The sequence below is a fragment of the Myotis nattereri genome (genome assembly GCF_964212035.1).
Source record: "Myotis nattereri genome assembly, chromosome: 17".
Classification (NCBI taxonomy): Eukaryota; Metazoa; Chordata; class Mammalia; order Chiroptera; family Vespertilionidae; genus Myotis; species Myotis nattereri.
Window position 1 is genome coordinate 51,533,180 of NC_138092.1, and position 17,247 is coordinate 51,550,426.

General features: G+C 51.3%; 1 protein-coding gene across 1 annotated transcript in view; it reads left to right on the top strand.

Annotated features, from left to right (window-relative positions):
- The first annotated feature begins 4,588 nt into the window (after nt 1–4,588).
- CPNE3 (copine 3) overlaps nt 4,589–17,247 on the top strand; it is a 38,554-nt gene continuing 25,895 nt past the window's right edge. Inside the window, exons 1-5 of the mRNA XM_081111345.1 lie at nt 4,589–4,662; nt 13,457–13,537; nt 13,964–14,103; nt 14,358–14,537; nt 16,133–16,207. Of these exons, the coding sequence (XP_080967471.1) occupies nt 13,972–14,103; nt 14,358–14,537; nt 16,133–16,207 (387 nt within the window). The 5' untranslated portion in view covers nt 4,589–4,662; nt 13,457–13,537; nt 13,964–13,971. The remainder of the gene's footprint in view (nt 4,663–13,456; nt 13,538–13,963; nt 14,104–14,357; nt 14,538–16,132; nt 16,208–17,247) is intronic.

Here is a 17,247-nt window from a genome sequence, read left to right on the forward strand (position 1 = left end):
GGGACACTTGGCTTCCTTCAGGCGGGATCCTTGGCTTCCTCCATTGCCCCAGCGATGAAGGAAGCCAAGCCTCCCGCAAGCCCCAGCTGGCCGCTGAGAGCAGGCTTCTGGGTGGCGGCCATGGTGCTGACCTGAGTGGGCGGGAGGCAGCTCCAGCCCAGAGCGAAGGCAGGAGGCAACTCTGGCCCAGAACAAAGGTGGAAGGCAGTGGCCAGAGCGAAGGCCCGGGTTCTGGGTGCCGGAGGGAAGCCAGTGCCGGCAGCCAGGGGAAGGAAGGCCTATTGCACGAATCTTCATGCATCAGGCCTCTAGTAAAAGGCTAATATGCAAATCGGCGGAATGGCAGAACAACGGGTTGTTGTGACACGCACTCACCACCAGGGGGCAGATGCTCAATGCAGGAGGTGTCCCCTGATGCTCAGTGCACTCCCACAGGAGAGCGCTGCTCAGCCAGAAGCCAGGCTCACTACTGTTGAGCGCAGTGGTGGTGGCAGGAGCCTCTCCCACCTCCACCACCGCAGGAGTGCTAAGGATGTCCAACAGCTGGATTAAGTCATCAGTGGGACATCCCCCAAAGGCTCCTGGACTACAAAAGGGCACAGGCCGGGCTGAAGAACTCTCCCCCCACCCAGTACAAATGTTGTGCACTAGGCCTCTAGTTATTTAATATACGTCTCAAAGCTGCCCTTTATAGCAACTATTTTTTCTCAACTCAGGATCACATCCTGATTACATATTGCATTTAATTGCCGTGTGTCTTTAGTCCCTTTAAGTCTGCATTATGTTTACTTGGCTCCAGGCACACTATGTTGACTTTCCTCCAAGGAATCTTGGACCTGTCCATATAATATTCTGTCAGAATTCCTTCCCATCCTCCACCCTGCTCTATTATTCCTTACCTAGCTAATTCCTGTTCATGTTTCAGCTCTCAGCCCAAAAGTCACTTTCTCAGAGAAGCTTTTCTTGATTCCCCAAATATAGTTTCTTTTCCTTTATGGTGCTGATCATGTTTTGTGATTTCATTTTTATACTGTCATTATCTATTAATCGGGTATATTTTGGAGCTGCAGTTGATACGAGCTGGTAATGTGTGCCTTTGCTGTACTGTAAATTCAATGACATGTGTGATGTTTGTCTTATAACAAGTCTGGCACCATTTCTTCATTAATTCAATACACAGCACCCCTGCAACTCTTCTAGTTGTGAATGAACAATTTTAAATGGAGTATATATTCTAGTTGGGGAAAGATAGTAAGCAAGATAAATAATAAAAGATATAATAGATGATGATAAATATTAAAGTGGAAGACAAACAGGAAGGGGTAAAATGCATTCCTGTTTCGGCATTGCAGTGTTAACCAGGGTGATGGCCGCAGAAGGCCTCACTGGGGAGACATTCGAATAAAGACCCAAAGAAGAGGGAGTGAGCCCTGAAGAAATCTGGGGCAGAGCATTCCATGTAGAGGGAAAGTGCAAAGGCCTGAACTGGGAAGACAAGTGGAATTTTCCATGAACAGTAAGTCCACTCTAGATAGGGTTCATTGAGTAAAGGTCAATTGATCAAAGGTCGGAGAGAGAAGGTCAGAGAGGTGTTGGGGACCAAGTACTGGAGCACCTGGTAGGCAATTGTTAAGAAGTTGGATTTTCTTTTTATGATTGTGTGTGACATAACCTAATTAAAATATTAATTAGATCCTTCTGACTGCTTTGAAAAATTGACTGAAGGGGAACAAGTAGCAATGCAGTTACTAGGGTATTAGAATCATCTAGAAAGAAATAGTGGTGGCTTGGACTAGGCTGGAATATATGAGTGATCAGAGACTGGCTATATTTGACGGTAGGGTTGACAGAATTAGCTGACAAACCAGACTAGATGGGGATGGGGTATGAGAGGAGAGAGATAGAGTCCAAGATGACTCCACATGTTTTGACCCAAACAACTGGGAGACTGTGGAGGAATAGCTCTGGAAAGATTAGGTTTTATTTGTACGTTTAGATTCAAAGCCCTTATTAGACATCTGTGGTAGGCAGCCTCCCAGATGGCCAGCGGCGATCCTTTCCTCTTGAGTTTACCTCTTTGTGGAATCCCACCTACATTTAATCAAGGGTGGTCTGTGTGACCAATAGAAGATGGCAAAGGTGATGGCCTCTGACTTCTGAGGCTAAGTCATAGAAGTCATAGACCTTCTGCCTTGATTTTTTGAATTTTTGCCCTGGAGGAAGCCAGCAGCTATGCCCTTAGGACACTCATGCCCTATTGAGAGGACCACGTGCAGAGAAACTGAGGTCTCCTGCCAACACACAGCACCCCTGTGACTTGAAAGCAGGCCACCTTGGGGGTGAATCCTCCACCCTGTGCCCTGTGGGATACCTGACTGCAATGCCATCCTAGTGATGCACCTGAACCACCGCTAGCCACTCTTAAACCCCTGAACACAGACATTATGAGAGGTAATATGACTGTTAGTTTTAAGCCACAAAATTTGTTATAATTAATTGATTTCATGAACATGTCATTCATTTTAACATCCATGAAATTCTCCACCAGGTGTTGAGTCCATATATATTTGTTCTTTGCTTCTTGCACCTTGTTATGCCTGACATAATATGCATTCAATACAGTTGAATAAATGGATGAGTGAACAAGAATTCAAGTACAAGAGTGTGCCATGACAGCACAGCCAAGGGTTCGGTGAGCCTGAGGGGGGTGCAACGAAGGATTAAAGAAAAGACAGACAAAGAGAATATAGCTGGGGCTCGGTGGGTCTCCTGTGCCTGGATGAGGCCACAGAGAAGGATCCAGCAGGCAAGCTGAGGCTTTATTTCATAGTCAGAGAAAAACAAGGTAGTGGTCAACATAGTTACACTATTCTTGTGAGTTTCACTTGTTTTGGCAGCACTTGCTGCATCTCCCACAGCCCATTAGCTGCCCAGGAAGGATCTAGGGGGGCTATAAGGTTAAGCTTAATTATGCTAAGAGGGCTCTGCCCTCTAAGCTGGGACTTGTTTGTGGCTCTGCCACAGGTCAATCCAAGGCTTTAACTCTAGAGCCGCTCCCTACACAAGAGAATTTAGACTATAGCTTGAGCAGCAGGGATAAATATACTTAAATGAGATTGCTTATTGGGCACTAAAAATATACAACCATTTCCTTTTCCGTGCTTCCTCCTATTTTAGTGGAGACAGAGGTCATGAAGGTTAGGTATGAAAATTATGTATTTTGGGAATTGTGAAAATTACAGTTAAATTAGTGGTGCCTGGGGACCTCCATTTAAATGTAAAAGCATAATCAAGAATGACACAAAAGGTTGTTTTTCCCAAACCTTAGTAATTGCAGAACGAAACACTTCTTCCTCTCCACTGTGCTGCAATCACAAAGGCCTGCGCCCGCCCCTGCAACCTGCCAGGTCTGCTGCTGCCTTTGCCCTGCATCATGCCATGGCCCTCAGATCTTCGCATAACTGGCTTTATCTTATTTTTTAGGTCTTAATTCAAATATCACAACCTTAGAACTTCCCTTATCCCTGGTCTAAATAAGCTTCCATGATCCTCAAATCACCCTTTTACTTTCCCCAGGGGCGTTATGGCTACCTGAGATCACCTCATTTGTTTGTAATAACCCAGTTATTATTTGTCTGCCTCTAGGATAGAAGCTTCTGGCTGTCGCTAGTTTATCACAAATCTAGAACCATGCATGGCACCCCCAGGATGTGCTGAATCCTCGCTTGTACTGATCTGATTTAGTTTTCATTTTCTGGAGTAAAAGTAAAGTTTTTAGTTAGGAAAGTCTTCACCTCTTCATTTGTTTCATTTTCCATTTTTTCTGTAATTTAAAAAATTATCCTTTGCCCAGTTTTCTATTTTTTAAAAATCCATTTATACTTAAGATACCAATCCTTTCCTTGACTGTCAGCGTTGTATGGCGAACATGTTTCCCAGCGTGTTTGCCTGTTGATTCTGCCCTGTTTTTCTTGGACAGCAGTGCTAATCCAAGCGGAGCGGTGTTTTCCACGAGGTTTGTTCCGTTGGCAGGGCCTTGGGGTCAGTTTACTTAGAAACGCGACTTTGGGCAAGGAGGCCAATGACTCAGCGAGCAAAACTCAAGTTTCACAATATTTTTTTCTCTTATGAAATGGGGATAATGAATACGTCACAAAAGTGTAGGTTAAATGAAACGAAGGATGCACAATGGCTCAGGCAAGGTGCCGCTGGAAGTGCTGAGTAAGATGGCCATGCAGGCTCTTCCTGGCGCAGGAGGGGTGGGATTTTCTCGCGGTTCGGTTCTTTTATCCTCTAGGATTAATGTTGGTGCACCACACCACTCATTTCAACGCCCAAACGGGACTGGGGGCTTCGGTGAGCAAGCTATGCTCTCAGCGCTGAGAGCACCAGCCCACTAGTGCACATGCGCACAGGGGCAGGAGCAGGTCCGCCTGGGAGAGGGCTGGGCGGGCCTGCGCCTCGGCCCCGCCCACCTCCGCGCTCAGCCACGCCCCCTGACGGTCTGTCCCGCCCCTCTACCGGCTCGGCCCCGCCCCTCCCTTTGCCCAATCGGCTCCGCCCTGCCCCGCCCAGCCCGGCCCGGCCCGACCCGCCTGGTTCCGGTGTCGCCGCGGCCCGCCGACTGCGGACTCGCTTCCTGGTGTCCCTGCTGGACCGCAGGTGAGCGCGGCGGCGCAGCGGCCCGGGGGCGGGGGAGGGCGGTCGGGTCCGCGCCGGGAGAGCCCGGGCCGCGCGGCGGGGGCGACGCCGGGGCGGGGGTGGGGGTGGGGGCGCGGGCCGTGCGTTGGGGCCTGCAGGGCGGGGAGGAAGCGCGGGGCACCGGCCCCGAGCCCGCACCGCGCCCGCGCCGCGAGCTGGACGTCGATCCGCCGCGTGGACCCTTCCCCGCGCGGCGGCCTCCGCACTGACCCGCCGACCGGGGCGGGCGGTGGGACCTGCGGTGGCGACCTCCGCGGCCCCAGCGCCGGGGACGGGGTGAGCGCGTTCGCCCACCGATGCCCACCGCACCGACGCACGTGCTGTCGTTCCCGCGTTCGCGCTGCAGGAAGCGCGGACTCCAGGTTCCCATCGGCTGGAGCGCGGGTCTCGGGTTTCGGAGCGCAGGCCTGGGGCTGACGGCCGGGCCTGCGTTACTCCGTGGGCTAGGACAGGTGCGTCTCAGGTCTGTGTCTGGAGGTGTTCGCTGCGTGACCTTGGGCGTAAAGGGGAGCTCAGCGACCTCCGGGGTCACTGTCAGGAAGATTAAGTGAGATGATTCTGACTGCTGGTCAGACGACATGTATCCTGCTGCGGCCACTACCTGGGCCAGCACCCTGCAGCCCTGAGCCACAGCCAGGGTCAGGCAACTGGGGCAGGCCCAGAGCTCAGGTCAGGGACACGGCCAGGATGAGAAAATGAAGAGCAGCTACCGCCACACCGGTGCAGTCACCTGGGTGCCCAGATCCTCTTTTTCACATGGTGAGAATTTTTAAAAGGCATTGGATAAATGCTTTTCACTCCGGGCTGAAACAGTGCGGTGGCCAGTCTCTGGGACTGGACACGCTGAGGCGCCGGGGAAGAGGGGCCTGCTGGTTCAGATCCAGCCCGGAAGGAACGGGACAGACCGGACGGAGCCATCAGGAAAGGGACAAGAGGGGTCTTCGCCTTTTAAGGGCTGCTTAGTGACTGGACACGTCTCCTAATTTCACCTATAACTGTGAACGCTGTAGACCAAGCAGGTCAAACTCGTGGGCCGCTGCTTCGTTTATTTGGCCCATGTTAGCCTTTGAGTTTGACATGCTTCTTGTAGACAATGACTTTCACCCCTACATAACTTGAAGCGAGGTTCACCTGAGGATTACACATAGGCTCTCTGCAACGCTGGCACTGCTGTTCGGAACATTTCCTCCATGGTGTCTGTCCCCATACCCAGTTCCTGCCGAGCCCAGCCTATCGGTTCTTGGCCCTGTAGCTTTAGAAATAAAAACTGTGCTTTTTTCTACTACTGTTAGAGTTTTCTGTTGCAAAACTTTCTTCAGTCATTGATTTCTTTTTTAAAAAATGTTTTTTATTGATTTGAGAGAGAGGGGAACAGAGAGGTATAGAGAGATAGAAACATCAATGAAAACAAATATCAATTGACTGTCTCCTGCAATCCCCAAGACTACAACCCTGAGCGTGTGCCCTGACCAGGAATCGAACTTGTGACCTCTTGGTTCATGGGTTGGTGCTCCACCACTGAGCAACCCTGGCCGGGCAATCACTGATTTCTTATGCTAGAAAGTGAGCAAACTAAGAAGGTTAGCACTGGATGTAAAACATGAGTAACTAACATTTTGACCGTCACAGAGTTGTAATGCTCATGGAAGCGTGAACTTTCAGGTGGATCCCTGAGGGAGGATCAGTGCCACTCTCAAGTCAAGATTCCAAACGTAGGCATTCCGTTAATGTGCCCACTGTTACCCCACCTGCAGGCTAGCTTCCCGCCTACCACTGTTTTCCATTCAACTCTTTGCTGTCTTGAAAGGATTGCTAATCAGATTAAAGTCCAAACCTGTAAGATACTTGCTGGAAGATTCCTTGCAAGATTGAGGAGGTTTAAATTAGCAGCTACAAGTAAAGCATCATACATTCTATTTAACCACATTGTTTAAGTTTCTGATATGAAAATCAAAAGCAGACATTCTGCATACATTTCGATAACATTCTGATAACGACTGTGCTGGCTTCACTATTTGAAGAAGCTGGGTGGGTGGAGTGTAGTGTTGGATTCTCTGGGAGAAGGAGAGGCTGTTTATTCTTTTAACCCTTTTCGGTCGTTTGTCTACTCTCAGCCACCAAAGCTTTTTTCCCGTTCCGGTCGTATGTCTGCGCTCAGCCACCACAGCAAGGAACCGTACGAATCTTAACTCTATTCATTCATGTACCAGTTCATAATTTCTCTGAAAGCTCTTAAGTGTCTAAGCTTGTCACGAACCAAAACATTGCCCTGACAAATCGGAGATATCGAAACTCAATATAAACGAACGCGGTCGTTCCACACTCGCCATGCAAAACACCGTGGCGAGTCAGTCGCCTTTTGAGAGTGAAGAAATCGACAAGCTTCGGAGATACTTCACAGAATTTCAAATAAAGCTTTACAAGTTACGTTTAACTGTAATTGGGCATTCTCGCCTGTTAAGATATTTCAAAATAATACTCCAAAATGGCAGAAAGAAAGTTACCGAAAGAAGTGTACTGCGAATCTGAAAGTAACGATGAAGAGTTTTATTTTGGCACCTTGAATACTGACTGTGACGTAGAAAGTGATAACGTTTGTAGTGATTCTACTAGTAGTGACGTAGTTCCAAAAAAGAATTAATAAATCTTGTTTATCCTTCATAATCTTGCATGTTATGTATCACTGCTCTTTCAATGGAAATTAATTCCGACCAGTACGACACCCATGTCCAAATTTAATACGACCGCAAAGGGTTAACACAGCAGCTTACCAGTTTGAACTCATAACTTTAAAAAGACATTAAAATTAGCCCTAGCTGGTTTGGCTCAGTGGGTAGAGCATCAGCCTGTGGACTGAAGGGTCCCTGGTTCAATTCCAGTCAAAGGCACGTACCTCAGTTGCAGGCTCCTCCCTGGTCTTGGTGCGTGCAGGAGGCAACCAATCAGTGTGTTTCTCACACACAGATGTTTCTCTCTGTTTTTCCCTCTCTCTGAAAATCAATGGAAAAATATCCTCGGTGAGGATTAAAAAAAAAAAGACATTAAAATTAGCATAATGGTCAAGATCACCAGTATAATTTAGCTGGATAGCATATGAGTAGTTTCCCCATGGAAATAAAAGGAAACACTGCATATTCATTTTGCAAATCATTTTGAAATGTCCTCTTACCAAGCTGATGCATTATGTCTGGTTCCTGTGAAAATTACCAAAGCATCTGTGGTCATAGGTGTCATCAGGCTCCTTCGGTTTCTGAGGTTAGTGGACCCTGCTCTAGACTCTGGTGACAGCATGTTAAAATAGATCCCTGAACTTGTCCGTCCACTATTCTTCTATTTAAGGGCCAGGAAGTGTATATCAAAACAAGTATTTCCCGATGGTGTTGTCACAATCATTTATAAAGTGTCTAAAATTGCCCACCCCGCCTTCAGGACTTCTCGCTTCCTTTCTCTGCTGTATTTTTCTCGTAAGCACTTCCTACCACCTGCATACACTATGCTCTCACTGTCTCCTCTGTCTGGTGCCTTGTCCCCCAGAACCGTAGCCAGTGCCTGGCACAGCAGGCCATCTGGGAGGGGCTGAGTGCACAGACAGAACCCCTCAACAGCTCCTGACCAAGAAGTATGAGGGGCTTGCTGAGAGCTGCAAACGCTGAAATGGAGAGCTAAGCAACCAGACAGGGCCTGTTCTTATCTCTATAGAAAAGGCTAAGTGAACAACCATACGTCAGTCCAACCAACTGGCTGGTACATAGGACGCGCACTGGCAACTTAAACATAAATGTTGACTCATGCATGTGCGATACATATAAAGCTCTTGCTGGTGCCAATTGCACATGTATGTTTCGATCTGTCATTGTCGATGGTAAATTTGTTTGCTTTTGTTGACATTCTGAAGCTGAAAGAAAGCTGCGTTGGTGTCAGAATATGTCTAAAGACCAACTATTGGCACAATTTACCTCTGAAGCCAAAAGAAGCCAGCATCGTGCACAGAACGTATCTGAAGACCAACTATTGGCACAATGTACCATTTGAGTGATGATTCCATCGATTCAGCGGATGATGCCAAAAAGGGAAATTTTCCCTTAATAGTTTTTACTCCTTTGGGAATGCCATGTCATAAATTAAAATTGAAAGTAGGTACAATCATCATGCTACTGCGAAATCTTAATAGTAAATGGGGTCTTTGTAATGGTACTAGATTTATTATTAAAAGATTGTGACCTAACATAATTGAAGCTGAAGTATTAACAGAATCTGCGGAAGGAGAGGTTGTTCTGATTCCAAGAATTGTTTTGTCCCCGTCTGACACTGGTCTCCCATTTCAGTTAATTCGAAGACAGTTTCCTGTGATGCCAGCATTTGCGATGACTATTAATAAATCACAAGGACACACTCTAGACAGACTAGGAATATTCCTATCTGAATATTCCTAGTCTGTCAGACATGGTCAGTTATATGATGCTTTCTCTTGAGTTCGAATAGCGTGTCACGTTAAAGTTGTAAATACTTCACCACAAGGGAAATAAGCACTCTCAAAGTGTTTTTACTCTTTATGTGGTATTCAGGGAAATATTAGAATAAGTTTAATCAATTTATCAGTCATTGTTTGTATCAGTGCTTTTATATCATGTTTTTGTTGTTTTTATATCATATTTTTGTTTTTAATGTCTTTGTTCTTATATAATGTTATTTATTTACTAATCAATTTATATATTTTTTTCATATACATTTTACTCATTTTCTTTCATCTGTGACACTTCTATTATGGAGAAAGGGCAAATAGCGATATTAAAATATTTCTTCTAATTAATTTCTTGCAGTGTGCACGAATCCGTGCACCGGGCCATTAGTGCATTTATAAACATCTTGCTCAACACAGACACTTTCCTGCATTGAGAACAAAGCCATCATAGTTGCTGCAACTTTGAAGTGAGAATTTTCATATTCTTGCTCATCAGGACTAGAGAGAAGCACATAGTGACAAATGCAAAATGCCCATCCTGCCAGTTAAATACATGCACCTGCCGAGAAGAGGAGGGAGGCAGGCGTTAGAGTGGGCAAAGCTGGATAACAGGCAGGTGAGAAGTTCTGCTTTCTGGTCCCACATCTGGGACGGGAATGAGGAACCCAAGGGACTTTCGTCTCTGAGGTGGACAGGCCTCTCTGTGACACCCAGCCTGCCTGCGGCTCAGCTGGGAGGAACTACAGGAGGCCTGTGATTTTAAAATTGGTCAGCTGAGAAATGCAGCTCTGTTTTTTATTAAGGCAGGCTCTGGCAAAAGATGGTTCGCTGGGGAGATGGGCCCTTGTAGCTGACTTTGCCAGAAGCGTGGTGATAAAGGGAAGCAATACTGATGTCATCATCCGTACCTCACTCGGTGCCCCTACCGTGAACTCTTCTTTCCACAGGCTGGAAAACAACCATGCCATTTCCGCAATGTATGTGCCTCCGTAGCCCAGGGATCAGAAAAGCTGTGCAGCCCTGTCCATGGCAGGGATCAAAACACATGGGTAGCTTTCTTTTTTTTTGTTTTGTTAATTCTCACGCGAGGATATTTTTTCCTTTGCTTTTTAGAGAGAGTGGAAGGGAGGGGGAGAGACAGAGAGAGAAACATCGATGTGAGAGAGACACATCAATTGGTTGCTTCCTGCAGGCACCCCGACCAGGGCCAGGGATCGAGCCTGCAACCAAGTTACGTGCCCTTGACTGGAATTGAACCTGGGACCCTTCAGTCCGCAGGCCGACACTAACGCTGACCCAAACCGGCCAGGGTGGGCATCGCTTTCTTACTCGTACAGGACAAGCCCAGTGTAAATTCCTGTACCGTAAGCTTTCTGCTCGGCCGCCCAGCAGCGCCCCTGGGAGGCGAGGAGCTGGGGCCCTGCAGATGGGATGTGAGCCCGGCAGGAGGAAACGCTTTCTGTGCCCTAAGTGACCACAGTCTGATGGGCTGTCTTGACCTGCTGTGAGGTCGACACCAACCCTCAGCCCCTGGCATTGGCGGTGGGCGCTGACTTCCCTCCCGCCTGTTTTGGGACAGATAACGAGGCACTGTCACTGCTCCCGGCCGCCCCCCCCCCCCCCCCCCCCCATGCGGCAGCTCAGATAAGCATGCTCTTCTGAGGGGTTAGAATTAGCACCAGGTTGTGCTCAAGCCTGCCCACCTGGGCAAATGAATTTTGTGTAAATCCCAGAGGTTCTTTTATTAATCTTTCAAGCTCTTCTTAAACAAGGGGAGAAGGTGCTTGTGTCGTAACTATTTAATAAGCCATCCACACCAAGGCGATCCATTCAACATGGAGGAGTTAATGAAGTAGTAATGGCTACAGTTCATAGCGTGTGTGATACGCGCACACCTGCATTGTCGGGTAACTGTTGTAATCCCCTTTTATGGAAATCGAAGTTCAGGTACAGAACCTGGCAAAGCGGACGCACTCCGATACGTAGTGGGAGAGATATGCACGAAGCATAGGGACTCCCCAGTGGCTCCTCTTTCTGCCACACAGCCCGCGCCCTTGGTGAGGGGCTGAGCAGCCTGGCCGGTGCTCACTCTCCCCTCAGGAGGTGGCGGGCTACAGGGTGTGGCTGCGGCGAGGGAGGAGCTGTCACTCAAAGTGGACCTGGAGGACCTGGGGTGGGCAGAGGGAGCTGCTGGCCAAGGTCAGCTGGGCAGGTGAGCAGAGCAGGAAGCCCCCGGCAGCCAGGGATGTTTGCATCACGGGTGATCAAGTGTGTAATGGTGTGAGTGGGGGAGGGTGGCGGTGGGAATACCGTGGGGAGCCCCGCAGAGACCTGAAGTGGGCTGGGCTGTGGGTACAGGCTCTGTACCTCCACATTTGAGAGATATGGGGAGGGGTGGCAGAGTCTCCCGGACAGCTTAACTGAGCAAATCAGAGCACCGGGCCCATGATACCCGGCTTCAGGGTTTCCATGAGGGCCGCCCTGGGCCTGACTCACATGCCAGGCCCTCCAGATGTCAGCTCTTCATTTTCAGTTCCTTTGCGTCGTCTCTATCCTATAATGTTGACGCGGGAAAGTTGGGTGACTGGGAGCGCTGACATGTTAGGGATTTCTGTGTTACCTGCATTTCAGAAGCAGGTCTCCACCTCTGTTCCCTGTCTCCGTCCTGCCCGCTTCCTCGCGCCTCTGACCGTCTTTGTCACACTTCCCTTTCTCATAAACCCCAGCGGGAAAGGGTGGTGATGGTGGTCACACTGGCACCGGGTGCCCACTGCTATCGGAACAGCTCACCTCCTGGCCGGGGCGACGCGAAGACGGGCTAACTTTGGTGCCAACCTGCATCCTCTGCTGGAACCAGAGACCTTGCTGCGCTTGTCACTGACCTGACTCCCAGGCGCTCTAGAGCAGATTTGGCACAGAGACGTCTGAGATGAGCGTGTCTTCCCCTTCTCCCGTTTGAGGCCTTGGAGTGGCACCCGTTGCCCACCCACCGAGCCCCTCAGCCTGGCTCTCAGGCCCCGGCCTCTTGCCCGTCCTGCCCAGGGTGGCTTCCCCACCTGGATGTGCCCTCAGTGCTCACTGAGGGGGCACTGTGCCCCCTGGCATCAGCTCTTCTGTACCTTGCGGTCCCCTCTCACCTGCTCACGATCTTCCAGGCCAGCGCTGCCAGCCTCCCTCAGGTCTCCCTGCTGTCCTGGGCCCCGGCACGGTCCCCTGACCTTGGGGTATGGGCATCCTCGGGGCCTTGCTGCGCACCTCACGGTGCACGTGAGTGGGAAAGCCTGACTCCAGTGAAGGTCTTGCAATTTCCAGTTCACTGCGGCTTCGGGCGGAGGCTTGGGAGGCAAATGGGGGGCCGGTGCGCATTGTCCCCCATCAGGAGTGATCTCCCAGGAGGCACTGGGGGTCTGTGCGCGTTGTCCCCCATCAGGAGTCACTCTCCCAGGAGGCACTGGGGGCCGGTGCGCGTTGTCCCCCATCAGGAGTGATCTCCCAGGAGGCACTGGGGGTCTGTGCGCGTTGTCCCCCATCAGGAGTCGCTCTCCCAGGAGGCACTGGGGGTCTGTGCGCGTTGTCCCCCATCAGGAGTCGCTCTCCTGGCAGATGGGTGCACCATGCTGCTCTTCACAGGCACCTCTGGAATTACAACCACAAAGGAGCAGCGGAAGCCTCAGGGCCGGGACAGCGGAGGCCTCAGGGCAGGGGCAGCGGAGGTCTGTCCCTGCCCTGAGGCCTCCGCTGCCCCTGCCCTGAGGCCTCCGCTGTCCCGGCCCCGGGGCAGCCAAGCCGCGGAGTCCAGGCGGGCCCTAAACCCATCGCCTCTGTGTGGGGGACCCCACGTCAGATGTGGGAATCCCGTGCTTCCAGGCAGCGGCCGAGATGGAGAGCCGCCCTGTACTCTGGGCGGGAGGGGGCGCGCATGTGGGGCCTTTTACTCCCCAAGTTTGATTTTTAGCTGAAATTCTTTGAAAATAGAAAATATCTCCTTTAGCATCTTGTTAAATAAACAATTTAAAATTAAGGTTGTAGTTTAATGTGTTTTATTTCATAGCTAAATGCTTCTTGGAGTTTTTCTGAGTGGTAAAATTTATAGTGAAGTGAAAAGACAATACACCTTTTTAAAAAATATATATTTTTATTGATTTCTGATAGGAAGGGAGAGAGAGATAGGAACATTAATGGTGAGAGAGAATCGTTGATCTCTGCCTCCTGCAAGGCCCACACTAGGGACTGAGCCTGCAACCTGGGCATGTGCCCTGACTGGGAATCTAACCGTGACTTTCTGGTTCATAGGTCGATGCTCAGCCCTGACCCACGCCGGCCGGGTGATTAATAAGCCTTAGTCACCGCCTTAGAAACTGCATTTCTGTCCTAGTAAGTGAGCTCTGTCCCAGCGAGAGTCTAAACACACAGTCCCTCCTGGTCCCTCCTGGCCCCCCTGCCCCCCCTGATCCCCCCTGGTGCCTGCTGGGCTCCCTGTTCCCGCCCGATCCCCCTGGTTGCTCTGGGCCTCCCTGATCCCCCCTGATCCCTCCTGGGCCCTCCCGGTCCCCCTGGTCACCCTGCCCCCCATCCCCCTTGGTCCCTCCTGGTCCCCCTGACTCCCCCCTGTCCCCCTCAGTCCCTTCTGGTCCCCCTGATCCCCTGGTCCCCCAGACTCCCCCTGGCCCCCCCTGTCCCCCTCAGTCCCTCCTGGTCCCCCTGGGCCCCCTGCCCCTGGTCCGACAGTGGTCCTGGAGGCTCCGCGCTTCCTGGGAACATGGCTTCTCAAGGCCCCTTTCTCACTGTGGCTTCTCACAGCTCCGGAGATGGCCGCCCAGTGTGTGACGAAGGTGGAGCTGAACGTGTCCTGTGACAATCTTCTGGACAAAGACATCGGGTCCAAGTCGGACCCTTTGTGCGTGTTATTTTTGAACTCGAGTGGACAGCAGTGGTATGAGGTAATGTTAACACTGTACCTGAAAAGCAAGCTGGATTATTGAGGACGTGAGGAGTGTAAACATGTCACGAATCATAAAACCATCATCTCTGGTAGTGCAGTTTGGGGGCAGGTCTGTCCTTGACTGGAATCTTTTTCACACGGACGGACCTTCCCTAGCTGTCAGGCCCACCCTGGGTTCAGTGTGGCCCATAGAGAGATTGAGATGCGAGTCGCCTTTGATCTGAAGCCACTTTTGTTCTGGGGTGGGCACAGGCGGATCGCACAGAGAGGATTAAGAACTGCCTGAACCCCACCTTCTCCAAGACCTTCATTATTGACTACTACTTTGAAGTGGTTCAGAAATTGAGGTTCGGGATTTATGACATCGACAACAAAACCATCGAGCTGAGTGACGACGACTTCCTGGGAGAATGTGAATGCACCCTGGGACAGGTGGGTGTGTCGCTGGGCTGGGTGTGTCACTGGGCGGCCAGAGAGTTGGGCCTTTACAGAGCTTTTTACATTTTCAATTAGAGTTGACATAGTTGTCACCGTGTGCCGACCGCACTGCCTGTGCTGTGCGTCCGCCCCGCCCCGCCCCAGGCGCAGTGTCACCGTGTGCCGACTGCACTGCCTGTGCTGTGTGTCCGTCCCGGAGAGCTGGGCTTTTCACTGTGCTCATTAGTTTAACTTTGAAGTTGGAAACCACGTGCCCACCTTGCGGCCAGAGCTCACACACTGGCGTGGGCGGTGAGCGAGGCAGAATCCCTTGCTCTCCCAGGGCAGGGAGCATGTGTTTGCAAAGCCCATCAGTCCTCGGAGTCGGGGCGCTCGTCCAACATTTCAGGGATGAACCCTGCTGCAGGCGCCCGGCGTGCGGGGCCCCGGCTCAGTCCATCGCAGCAGCCGCAGCTCCTGCTGGTCCTGCTGGCAGGACTGGCCCCGACGCCCACGCCATGCCGCCCGGCATGCGGCTCCTCGGCCGGGCTCATCCCTGTAAACCCGGAGTCTGGGCCTCCTGTGCCCACCGGGTGGGGAGCTCGCTCCTGCCGCTCCCTGAGCCTTCCCCTGTTTTTCCTCGTTGCCTAGTTACACCTTCCCGGTGCAGGGCAAGCTTGGTCAGGGAGGGTGTGTCTGGGCTCCGAGCGGACTTCCCAGGAGAGGTCCCACCCGTGTGTCTGGATTGGGGATGCCTCCAGGAAGGACTCACGGTCAGTGTTGGGGGATCGCGCCTTTGCTGGTGTCTTGGGCAACATGGAGCTGATCGGTTTTCTAAAACGTTGATAAATAGCATCAAAGGAAAGTTAAAGTTTTTTTTAAAAAAGCCAATGTAGCTAACATTAAAATGAATTTGAGAAATTATAGCTGATGGAGAGGACCTAGGTCTACTGTACTACTTTAATCAGTGCTCTTTGGTGGGGTTATATGTTAGGGTTGCATGTCAGTGGACACATTGAGTCCTGTTTGCTAAGAGTCCTGAGGCTGGGCCTGCCTTTCAGGGGTTTCAGCTCAGTGATTCGTGAGAGATGAGGTCCGGCCTCCGTCTCCATCACGTGTGAGAAATTCAAGTTTGAAGGAGTTGAAAAGGGAAGTAGTGGGCGGGTGCAGGGGGAGGTCACATCTCCTTGGAAATGGTTTCTGTAGGTTTCAAATGTGTGTTTCAGAATCACTACATCCTTATAGGATGGGCTTAAGGTTTCCATTTCTAATGATCCTTTTTATTCATTTTTTAAAAATATATTTTTATTGATTTCAGAGAGGAAAGGAGGAGGAGAGAGATAGAAACATCAAGGATGAGAGAGAATCATCGATTGGCTGCCTCCTGCACACCCCCCACTGGGGACGGAGCCTGCAACCCAGGCGCGTGCCCCGGGCCGGGAATCGAACTGTGACCTCTGCTTCATAGGTCGGTGCTCAACCACTGAGCCACACCGGCCGGGCCTAATGACCTTTGAAATGAAGTTTATACTCAACCTCTTTTTCAAAACCATTCAGTTTAAAGTTGGCCAGAGGAGGTTGAAAACGCTCTGTGTCTCCTGCTTTAACAGATCGTGTCCAGTAAGAAGCTGACGCGCCCACTGGCGCTGAGGAACGGCAGGCCCGCGGGGAAGGGCAGCATCACGGTAATGAGACGCTTGTCTTTGCCTCAGAGGTGAAGTGGGGGCATGTGGGGCTGCAGGCAGGTGCCCACAGCGCCTGGTCATGCCAGCCGCGGGCGCCCCTCCTTCCCTGCTGGGGAGCCATCACGGGATCCGTGTGTGACGTGTCAAAAAGAAAGAAAACTCACACACAAATCCCTTTGCGTTTCTACGTTGTCCACGGGGTCAGGGCCCCTCGTGGTGCTTCCTTCCCCACTTAGACACGACGTCATCGACGGATCCCGGGCTCTGCGAGGCAGAGGCGTCCTCTCGGGACAGACCCAGTCCCGGACGGCTCCTTCCCGATGGGTCTCACGTGGCACGGCCTCACCTTTAGTGCCCGCCCCCTGCTGCCCGCCCTCCCGCTGGCCCCGGGCCGGCGACTCCGTGCGCCCGCATCAGAGCCCACAGCACACGGCGCCCGCTGCTCAGGCTCTCCCTCGAGCTTGCGTCCCAGCAGCGCCTCCCGGAGCCGTGGTTCTGACTTGAGCTGGGACGGAAGGCGGCTCCCCGGCCTGGTTGGAGGGCTGCTGCGGTGATACCCTGCGCAGCTGTTTTGCTCCAGTTAAACTGCCTAAAGCACAAGAATGCTCGTCTGCCGGGAGCTGACTCGCGGCACAGAGAGCACAGTCCGTAGTTCCCGTGATTGCTCCTGGGCCGCGGCAGCCTGGGGCTTGTGAGCAGAACGATCAGAGAAATTGTATGAAAAACAGTGATTCCACCCGAGAGTGTTTCCGCGGTGATTTGCTCCCAAGGCTCAGGATCATCGGAGCTTCAGCTGGTGTGCTCCCAGGGCCGCGGCTTCTCATGGGATTGGGGAGGTGCTGCTGGGGCAATGGCATCTGAAAGCGCAGGTGCCACACGCAGGCTTAGCAGGTCTGGGCACATGTATGGAAGCGAAAATGAAAACTCTCTCAATTGCACCATTTTAGTGAACATTTGTATTGGTACAGAGTTTGTACACTGTTAGGTAACAGAACATCGGTACTTCCTGAGTGTCACGCTTCTTTCACATACCTGATCTC